Genomic DNA, 11214 nt, shown 5'->3' with positions numbered 1-11214 from the left:
TGCCGATTTACAAAGCTAAGTATTTCCCGCATTGTAGTTTTGACGAGGCTTGGTAGAAGCCCATCATACGCTTGGAGGAGTTTGATGGCGGCGCAGGGAATCATTAAAAAGGGCATGAGGTGGCAGGTTGGGTCAGGAAACAAAATAAGGGTGTGGAGGGACAAGTGGGTCCCTAGGCCGAGCACCTACAGGGTCCTTACACCAGAATCGCAAACCTCAAAGGATGCTCTGGTTTGTGAGCTCATAAACAGAGCATCCAATGAGTGGGACATCGACAAGCTTGGCCAATGGTTTCTCCCCGAAGATCGGGATGCCATCCTGGGCATTCCGTTGAGCTCAACCAGCACCAGTGACAGGCTGGTTTGGGCTGAGAACAAGAGCGGGAAATTCACCGTAAAGAGCGCGTACTCCCTTGCGCTTGACGAACAAAAGGGTCGGGCCTTGGCGAGTGTTCCAACGGCATGGCAAGAAGAAAACTCTGGAAGGCAATCTGGAATCTTCAACTTCCTCAGAAGATCAAGCTTTTCACCTGGAAAGCGAGCCGGGACATCCTCGCCTCAAAGGAAAATCTGGCTAAGAGGAAAATAACGCCGGACGGGGTGTGCGAGTTTTGTGGGAATGCTGTTGAAACAATTGGCCACACCTTGTGGTTCTGCGATCACGCCAAAGAAGTCTGGAGAAATAGTAAGCTTGCCCTTCCTTTTGAGATTTCAGCAACGTGGAAGTTCCTGGACGTGCTGGAGGCCCTGTTGCGGTGCGAACATCTTCGGCTTGGGCTGTTAGAATTGTTCATCGCCACCTGCTGGGGTATTTGGAAAAACAGAAACGAGCTACGGGCGGGTGGCAAGGGAAAGGCGGGTAGGTCCATCCTGAGGAGCGCCTCGTTGTTAGTGGAGGAATATCGGGTCGCAAACGAACCCAAAACAGAGCACCTGCCTGGGCCCCCTGCCTCGGTCTCATGGTGCCCTCCAAGTCACGGGCATTACAAAGTTAACATTGATGGGGCCGTTTTCTCAAATCGGAAGCAAGCTGGAGCTGGGGTGGTCATTAGGAACGGCGATGGGCTTGTAGTGGCAGCTCTCAGTAAGCGTTGGAACTGCCGTTGGGGGCCGTTGAAGCCGAAGCAAAAGCATGGGAAGCTGGTATCCTTTTTGCTAGGGATGTGGGAATCCGGGATGCGGAGTTTGAGGGTGACTCGTTGGTGATATGCAATGCTCTGCAAGGTTTGGCTTCTCCGCCTTCTTCTGTGGCCAACGTCCTCACCGGTTTTTTGGTCCACGCCTCGCTTTTTAGGCAGTGGAAGGTGTCTCACATTAAACGGCAGGGAAATGTCCCTGCCCATTTACTAGCCCAACACGCTCAGCATGTTGGGGATTACGTTGCTTGGCTAGAGGAGTGCCCTAGCCTGATAGAGCATGCATGTGCTCAAGACAAATGTAATCTGCACTTTGTTTTCTAATGAAGCTTAAGTATTTCCAATCAAAAAAAAAAAAAAAAAGTGGTAACATAAATAATATAAAAAATAAATAAGGATATAAAATTATAGATATTTAAAAATTAAAACTATCAATCCCAAATCCCAAAGCAATTGTTTATATGTGTAATGTTATTGTAGTCCTTTTGGTTTTTGTACTTGACACTAGAATTAAAAAAAATTAAATTGGATATGTGACTCAAAATTAAACTATAATTAAAAGTTCAAATTTGATTTAGATTCTAATTGTATTTCAACTTTAATAAATATCTCTGATAAAAAAATTAAACTAAGATTCAAAATCCAAAATCCAAAATAAATTAATCTTACAAATTTAAAAAATTCATATATTTTTACACTATCAATAACATGGTTGGATTTGATTGAAAATTATGAACCTGAGTGAATTTGATCCAACCCAAGCCTTTTAAAAAAAAAAAACCCTAATCATTTGCCACTAATTTGCAATAATGCTCTTCTCAAAAAAAAAAAAAAAATGTAGTAATGCAATAGCGATTAATCATCCACCACTCATTTGCATTAAAGAGATTAGTGGCAGAGCCAAAAATTTTTGCTAGAGGAAGCCAAGCTAATTATAATAAAGCTCTCTTGTCTCACCCTTAACTATATAAAATTGTATCCTACATTCTTTCACAGTTCCAAATTAGTAATAATTAATTTTTTTAGCGATCTTTCATGTTATTAAAATTTTCTCATAAATTAATATCAATACTTTGAAAACATAAATATTAAATTTTAATCTATGTATATATCTTTTTAATTTTTTTTATTAGAGAGTATACGGTATATAATCAAACAATTTATCTCAATATCTTTATGTGTCAGGATATAAAATAAAATAGAATAATATAATATAAACTTTTTTTTTTGAGAAACAATTTAATATAAACTCATCTAAGTTACTAGTGCAAGAAAGCTGTAAACCATCAGATGCTTTTTAATCAAAGAAAAGAAGATGTTGGAAACTACTAGAGTGTAAAAGTAAAACACATAACACAAACACATAGAAGAAATACCAAAGGAGCCCAACGGAGGCTAGATTCGCAACGTTATTTGCAGATTGCCAGTCATTGACTGGAGCTCATCGGACTGCAAGGAACATTGGCAGAATTGAGCTAACGATAAGGGATTTTTATTTATTTATTTATTTATTTCTCTAGTAAACAGCAGCTGTGAGAGGTATGTAAGGATTTTCTTATGTGTATTTGGATTTTGAAGGGATTTTTTATATGGAAAAATTTTAAGTTATCTCTTTCTTTGTTTGTATTTGGAGAGGTTATGGGCTTAAAAACGTGGGTCAAATTGCATTTTTTTTTCTCAAAAATTTCATGAGTTTTTTCTAAATCAGTTTTAAAAGTTGAAATTTAGGAGTAATAATCTAGTATTTATTTCCCACAAAATCTTAGGGGGGGCCAGGAAGTCAATTTTTTGGATTATTTATCATTTTTTTGCTAGCCTCTCCCTAGCGCCGCCCCAGAAATTAAGAGATATAATTAAATATGTTAATTTTGGAATGCAGTAATGATCAGAAAGAGCATTTTGAACTGTAACTTTTGTAACTCTCCCCCCACTAAGTTCTCTTTAAAACTCTAATGAAATGGAAAACAAATGATTAATAAAAAGCTCTCCAAGAAGTAATTGAAAATTGGTACGTTACATGATTCTGATAGTAACTCTAGAGTGGTATCAAACTCAGTCATTAACTTCTTTACCTAGTTTCTTGTCCAACCTAGCTACTATATATATATATATATATATATATCAGTATATCCTACCAGAATTAATAAACGTGGCACGCATGCAGATCATCTTGAAGTCCTTTTAAATTACATTTTAGTATTTGGTAGCTTAATCCAGTTAACAAAAAAAATCCAATGAGGTTAATTTATTGGAGTGACTCAAGTAGAATAAAGAATTGGATGGTATCTAACCGTGTTATGTCTCTTTAATGTACGTCCATGTATACATTGTTACTGTTTATATCTTATTATGGATATTAATATTATACAAAAAAACACGAAATTCTGAATATAACGTGTGTACACACTATTGAGTGTGTAACAATAGTATACTTTTTCTCATTTTGTAAAAAAGGTTTGCTATGATTTTTGTTTTAAAAATCATTTTCTTTTTCTTTGTGTGTCTTTGTTTCTAAGGAAAAAAGAAAGAAGGTTAAATTGGATGTACTATTAACTGTAATTAAGTTTGATGTTCATCCAAATATCATTTATTTCTTACATTGTAACTCACACATTCACACACGGACACTCATTCATGCATGGCCGGCGCACATTCTCCAATTAAATCTTAGTTTTGCATTTGATAATTACCCATTAATGCATGGTTCATGGTCTATATATTCCCATTGCGGCCTATATTCATATATGTGTCTATTCCCATACAAAGTTGCAATTACTCTCTCACACCTGAAAACAAGAAAATCCATTCCCTCTTTCCCTTCGTCTTCTTCATCACAATATCCTCTCTCAAGAAATGGGGAGTCAAACACTCAATGGTTGGTGGTCTAAGCAAGAACTGGTCTATGATATTGAAGAACCTCTCCATTTTTCAAACCAAATGCCCTCAGTGGATTTAAGGTAGCATTCGGGGTTCAATGTTTTGATTCTTCTTATTTTATTTTTTATTTTTGGTAAAATAAGCAATCAAATTGCAAACCCAGATTTTGATTTTTAAATATTTGATGTGGTATAGTGGATATTCTTCATTGGATTGGCAATATGAATTGCCCATGCAAGAGTGTTTTTTTGATGTTGTTCCTTTGATGGCGAGTTTCCCTACTGACCCTCTCTATGCATCCTTGGATCTTGAACCGACCACAACTATTCAAGGTGATCAACACAATATTTAAATTACATTATGAATGTATATATATTACAAATTTACTGTTGCTTTTCCATTATTTGTATTAATTTTCAATAGTTTCTGGTTCATGTGGCAGATGACTTTTTCTTTAGTTGTGGAAATCGGCCTGAAGTTTGGAATGAAATAGTGGCTGGGTTTGAGCCCCAAAACCAGGCTTTAATACTGTCGAGTAATAATGAAAAAAAAGACAATGAAGTGAATGAAGAGAGGAGGAAGAAGAGGTGCAGAGAAGAGAGATGCAGCAGTTCTAAAATGTTGTCTAAGGAACACATTTCTCAATACTTTTACATGCCCATAATTCAGGCAGCAAAAGAACTTAACGTGGGATTAACACTTTTGAAGAAAAGGTGTAGGGAGTTGGGTATTCGTAGGTGGCCACACAGGAAGTTGATGAGCCTCCAAACGCTAATCAAGAATGTGCAGGTACCCTCTCTCTCTGCTAATGATTTTTTTTTTAAATAAAGATATTCATGATTTAATCCTTACCCTCTTTAAATGTATCTAAAAAAAAGTATTAATAATATTAAGTTAGTGTTAGCAGCTAAAATAAAAATAAAAATAAAAATAATGAATGTGTTGTTGATTGAACTTCTAGGACATATAGCAATAATTCACCAAAAAAAAGTTCATATAGCATATGTGAAGTATGTATTTATTACTTAAATAGTGTGTTAGTAGCTTAAATTCAAAATAATGAATTTGTGTTGTTGATTGAACTTCTAGTACATTTAACAGTGTTGATGCATGTATGTGTTTATTACTTCAATTAATGTGTGGGTTACGCAGGAGTTGGCTAAAGAGGAAGGGGAAGAAAGTGAAGCGAAGTTGAGCGAAGCAATTGAGATATTGGAGGGGGAGAGGAAGTTGCTGGAGGAAATCCCAGATGCACAACTTGAGGACAATACAAAGCGGCTTAGGCAGGCGTGTTTCAAAGCAAACTATAAAAAAAGAAAGCTCATGGGAATGGTAGATTCACATGATAAAGAAGAAGAAGAAGATCAAGATGATGAAGAAGAAGAGGACTCGCTTGTTGGACCCCTTTTCTTCTAGCTGCAAGATGTTCTGATATCAAGGCTGAAAAAAGAGAGGCTAATCTACACTTGTTCTTGTTATCTGATTTTTAACGTAAATAAACAGTTTGTTTGTATTTAATGCAACTCTTCGAATTCTTTCGGTTTGAGAAAAAAAAAAAAAAACTGTCTAATTATATACTATTAGTTGATATGGTTTTTAATATGGCAGTTATAATAATCCAAATGCACTATTGGAATAGACAAAAACCAAAAACCGATTAATAGGGGTTAAAAAAAGGGAAAAAAAAAAAAAGCCAATCTTTTTACAAGAAATGATTTTGTCCAACATAAATGGAAAAAGGGATTGAGCAGTGAAAACTGGAGAGTGACAAGGAGGGAAAGAGAGAAACATTATCATAGTCTTAGATATCGTATCACATGCTAATGGTTATGGCTATGGACAAGACAAGAGCATTCACTAATCACCAGTACCGTAAATTACAGGACGTACGTACCTGTGCAGTGCAGTGCAGAGCAGTGCAGGTCCTTTTTGTATTTGTATTTAATCAAATTCAAACCTTCCCTCATCAGGGCTAACCATGTGCTTCCTTTCTCCTCCTCCTTGTTCTGGTCTGGTGCGACACTCGAATGGACAGTGACCTTTTTTTTGGTTGAATGGACAGTGACTTCAATCTATGTAATGATGTTAGTTACATTACATGCTTCATCCACTTTCCGTGAAACTAGATGTGTCTCCAAGTTTAGCTTACTTCCTTCCTAGCTCTGTCGCATTATGATCCTATATAAAGCCACAAATATGGGATTTGGTCTTAATTGGAGACAGGCTGAAAGCAAATGAAATGGCTTTTGCCTTTTTCCCCATCACATATGATGGTATATACACTAACAAAAGGAATCCAACAACATCCCTCTCCAACATGGGGTGTCTCGTGAAAAATTATTAGGTCTTCTTGGTGGCCATTCCCCTCCCGCAGTGATGGACCCCTATGTGGGACCTGCAGATAAGACCCACCCACTCAGTGAGAGGGAGGAGGATTCCACTCAAAAGACTCAATAATTTCTCGTGTAGTTTTATAAAGTGGCCCCATAATTCATTCTCTTCAAACCATGTAAGACCATGAGACCCACACTCTCACATGTTGGGAGAAATTAATTTAATGAAATACCTCGTTAAGATAATTTTTTCTAAATCTTTGGAGCCAATTTGGCTTTCCTTTGTAGTTGGATAGCTGATTGACAAAAATATTGGAATTGCAAAGCTTGGTTAAGGAAAGAGAAAAGATATATATCATATTGTTAAAGTACTTTTATAAAATTATGTATGTCTATTTCGTTATAATTTTTTTATAAAGATTATTGGAATTAACTATAATATAATTATCAAAACTAAAAAAGCAAGTTTTTATGGAAATGAATTCTATTGCTTAGTTACTTATCAAAAAAATAATAAATTTTCTTTTAAAACTAAGAGTTTGTGGGACACATGAACAACAAATTAGTGGTTGATATCTTGGCTACAAAATGTGGATAGACTTGAAATTGGACCTAGGAGCTAGATGCAAATGCGTGGGGCAGGTGGGTTAGCATTTGACTAGGTACAAGTTGGATGGAAAAAAGATTAATATTAAGAATAATTTATTTAACTTTTTGCTAAAAATATCGTAAATAAAATGTATAAGTTAAACAAAATAAGTAGAGAATTCACGTGAGATTCGCAAATATTAAGAAAAAAAAGAGAAACAATAAGAGAGTTTATAATCAGGATCTAAATGCATATTCTCTTGGCTTTTGATGGGTTGGGTGAACCTAGTATGTCCTATATCTTTTCATATTAAATCTACCATCTATATAAAAAGTGTCAACAGCCTCAATCTATAGTAATTTTTGGTTTATTCAATAGGGTGAGACAAAACTCACCATTTTGCTTGAGTTGGCCCTTTTTTTTTTTTTTGGTTGTCATAGTATGCCAGTGTTTTAGTTTGTGCTCTTTTTGTTTTTTTCTTTTAAATATTTATATGTACAGACACAATATTACTATACTGGTGTTAACAATATAAAGTGAGAGAGAAAGACTGAATAGTCTGTATATTAATATGTAAATAATAATGTATAATAGAGAGCCTTATATAGGTTAGGTATGTGTGCAGTACAAGTAATATGAGTAAACTACAAGTACAGTATACTGGGCTAATCCCAATGGGCTAATCTAGTCTAAGCTATACAATAACAACTAGCTCAAAATATTCTTACAATATTTTCACAATTATTGAGGTGTTAATTTCTTATAGCTCAAAATAAAATAATAAAATATGAGACTGAGACCAACTATAATTGAAAATAAATGTATTGTGAAAATATTATAACATTTTGTTGTTGTCACAATATTTTCACAATGGCTGAGATCTTAGTTCCTTATAGATCAAAATAAAATATTAAAAAAAATGCTAAGTTCACAACATTTTCATGATAATTTCACAACAAATTCTAAGTAACAAGGTATTATTGATGAATAAAAAAGTGATATCAATAATGGATCTGGTTTAAAACTGATAACAATTTGTCATTGAAAATTTGTTGTGAAAATGTTGTGGAGGTAACATTTCTCTAAAATAAAATAATAAAATATCAGATCAGGACCTACCATAGCTGAAAATAAAGGTATTGTGAAAATATTATGACATTTTGCTGTGTTCCTAGACTTTTTTTTTAGTCAATTTGGGTGAGTCAAAATTCATTATTCACGCACAATATTCTTGTGTTGGTTTTTTGTTTTTAATATACAATTTAAAGTGGTGGTTTCACTAGTAGCAATTTGCCACTTAAGATTTTTTGTGAAATTATTGTGGGCATAAAAAATAAAATATCAGATTGAGACCTACCACAACTAGAAATAAAAGATGTTGTGAAAATGTTGTAATATTTTGTTGTGTTCCTAGGCTTCATTTTTGGTTTAGTAAAATTTGGTGAACCAAAATTTACTATTTCAGACACAATTTTCTTCAATTGGCTTTTTGCTTGTTTTTTAAATGCACAGTTTAAAACCAATAACAATTTACTACCTAAAATTTGTTGTGAAAATGTTGTGGATGTAGCATTACTCTAAAATAAAATATTAGACTAGAACCCGCCATAGTGAAAAATAAAAGTATTGTAAAAATATCGTGAAATTTTGTTATGTTGCTAGACTTTTTTTTTTTTTTTTTTTTTTGGATTAGTCAATTTGTTGAGTTTTTTTTTTTTTTTTTTTTTTGGATTGGTCAATTTGTTGAGTTAAAATTCTTGTTTTATGCATAGTTTTCCTGGACTGACTTTTTTTTTTAAACACATTGTTTAATGCTAAAACACACACACACACACACACACACACACACACACACATATATAGTTTTACACGAACACGCGCGCGCGTGTGCACACACACACACACACAAAAAGAGAGGGAAATTGTTTGGGGTAGTTTCATTCCTTCCATAAACTAAAGTTGAAAATTTTCCTCCTTTATATTTTGTAAAGCAGCATTTACCCCAATTGTTACACTCTTAAATAAACCCTAACAAAATCTTATGATTTCTAAAGTATTCTATCATGAAAATGTCTAAAATACACCCCACTGAATTTTAATGTCACAACAATTTTCTTCGTGTATATTATATTTTATGCGGTAGTTATGCCTGAAAAGTGAGAACTGTAATATATAGTGTTCTATTTGTTACCTAGAAAAAACTAATTTAGTAAGTTTAAATCTTTTATACTTATTGTGTGGACGAGGACCCCTAATCTCATCTAGGTGGTTTGCTAAGATGATTTCCGAGGATGCCCCTCGGACCTCGGGGACAAGCACTAGATATCCACGAGATGAGCACCCGTTGGTCTGAGGGACGAGCAATAACCATAGAAGGCACATAAAGTTAAAAAATCACGGAGGGACTAAAGTAGACTTGACATGGGTTACGAGGAGGATGAAAGCAGAAGGGAGTGGAAGGAGAAGAGAGTGGAAGTTATCCCCTCTGCATTAAATGCAAGACAACTACTCCTTTGACCGCATTAATAAAGAAATGACTATGAACAGTGGTGGCATAGCTCAGATTGCAAGGCAGAAGCTTACTTGTATGTTCTGGATGGGACAGAAGTCCTAAAGATACAATCTCAACCCTCCAAGTGTAGGAGGAAGATAATCTATGTGTAAAGATAAAAGGGAAATGAAGATCCTGAGGGAGGGGGATCGAAAGAAAAGGAGAAGAAAGAGATTTGTAAAAGAGAGAAAGCAAAGACATACATATATAAAAGATCTTCCTCAGGTTGGATCGAGGATCCCTTTTTCTTCATAATTGAGTGTTCCTAGTCTTTTACTTGGCATTTCTTTTCATTGCGATTAACTTTAGCTTATCAAGTAGTCAATATCCTACCCATTTCTCTAACAAATTCATTGTGGTGGGCTCATTGGGCCATTGTTTTGTCGTTCTTGGTCCAGAGGTCCGTTTATGTCCTTACACTTATAATTTTATCTAATGGAAACTTTGATGGCATATGTCTTTTTTTATCTTGTTCTTTTTTAATTTATTTTCTTGCTTAAAAGGGTTTTTCATATTAAAAATGAAGTAAGTTAAACATCATAGTTATGCTCATAAAATAAGAAAATAAAGAGAGAAGTATGCATGGATAAGAAAATCTTCATTGTAGATGATTGCAAGTATTTCATTTGATTAAGAGTTTCAATTGTAGCATATATTATCATTCATTGCGAAATTTTATATATTGTTACAATGTCTTATCAAAATTTAGTTGTCTATTGTTGAAAGATAATAACATTCATTATCATTCTTAGTAGAATTTTTTAGTGAGTAGATATTACATTTAGCAAATACATTCTAAGAAATTATTATATTAAAAAGATATTCATATGTTAAAAAGCTATTTTAAATTTAAGTACATGACTTTGTACTTTTTCCAAAAAAAATTACATCTTAATTTTTTCACGAAAAGGGCGGCACATGCGTTGCACATGCAACCCAAACTAGTATTAGATAATGACTAGTGTACACATCTTAGGGGGCGTTTTGGTTTATTTTATTTTTTCTAACATTACCATAATCTAAAATTACAAAATATATCACATCACTTTAATCTCATTACCTCCCTAAACAATGTAATATTGTATTCTTGTATTGAGATTATATTAATATAAAATTACAATAATATAATATAATATAATATTACGGTGTAATGTAATATTACAGTGAATCAAACACTCCCTTAGTGTGCACACCCCAATGTGAAGTGCACTTATTCCTCATCAATTCCACTTATATCTATTTCCCACAATTTATTTTGCCATGTGACATTTGTGTGTACTAAAAAAGAAATGAAGAGCCCACAAAAAATTAGAAATGAAGAATTAATAGGGTATATAGAAATGAAACAAAGATATAATGGGAACAACAATTAATGATGAAACCACCTACATATATAGGTTTCAAAAGCTTTAGAAGCAAATGAGCATTAGCATTGATGAAGCAAAATTTTTTAGCTTTTAGCATCTCAAAAACTCATTTTATTTATCTTAACCCACTATTTTATAATACACCCAACATCAATGATTATATATTTTTAACACTTCATTTAAATATTATTTCTTTATCTTTTTTTATTCTTCATCTCTTTCTCTCTCTTCCTCTCTGTCTCTCTCTCTCTTCTTTGAAGAGATAACAACAGCAAGAATCCACCAATACATCAACGATCACAGGCCACACAAACCACACAAACTATAGGCCGATCAATGATCACAACTCACCACCACAAGCC

General features: G+C 34.0%; 1 protein-coding gene across 1 annotated transcript; it reads left to right on the top strand.

Moving 5' to 3' along the window:
• The first annotated feature begins 3207 nt into the window (after positions 1-3207).
• LOC111998720 (protein RKD2) lies at positions 3208-5551 on the top strand. Its single transcript, XM_024030810.2, has 4 exons — positions 3208-4092; positions 4208-4344; positions 4455-4801; positions 5165-5551. The coding sequence occupies exons 1-4, from the start codon at positions 3989-3991 to the stop codon at positions 5426-5428; spliced, it is 852 nt and encodes a 283-aa protein (XP_023886578.1). The 5' UTR covers positions 3208-3988; the 3' UTR covers positions 5429-5551.
• Positions 5552-11214: the final 5663 nt, after the last annotated feature.

The sequence above is a fragment of the Quercus suber genome, unplaced genomic scaffold, assembly GCF_002906115.3.
Source record: "Quercus suber isolate HL8 unplaced genomic scaffold, Cork oak 2.0 scaffold_44, whole genome shotgun sequence".
NCBI classification, from domain to species: Eukaryota; Viridiplantae; Streptophyta; class Magnoliopsida; order Fagales; family Fagaceae; genus Quercus; species Quercus suber.
The sequence above is the reverse complement of the archived record's forward strand: the minus strand, read 5'-3'. Positions and strand labels throughout refer to the sequence as shown.

Excerpts from the sequence above, each read along its gene's own strand:
- LOC111998720 (XM_024030810.2), top strand. The coding sequence starts at position 3,989 with ATGGGGAGTCAAACACTCAATGGTTGGTGGTCTAAGCAAGAACTGGTC. Across the intron at positions 4,093-4,207 it reads ATGCCCTCAGTGGATTTAAG|TGGATATTCTTCATTGGATT; the intron begins GTAGCATTCGGG and ends GATGTGGTATAG. Across the intron at positions 4,802-5,164 it reads CGCTAATCAAGAATGTGCAG|GAGTTGGCTAAAGAGGAAGG; the intron begins GTACCCTCTCTC and ends TGGGTTACGCAG.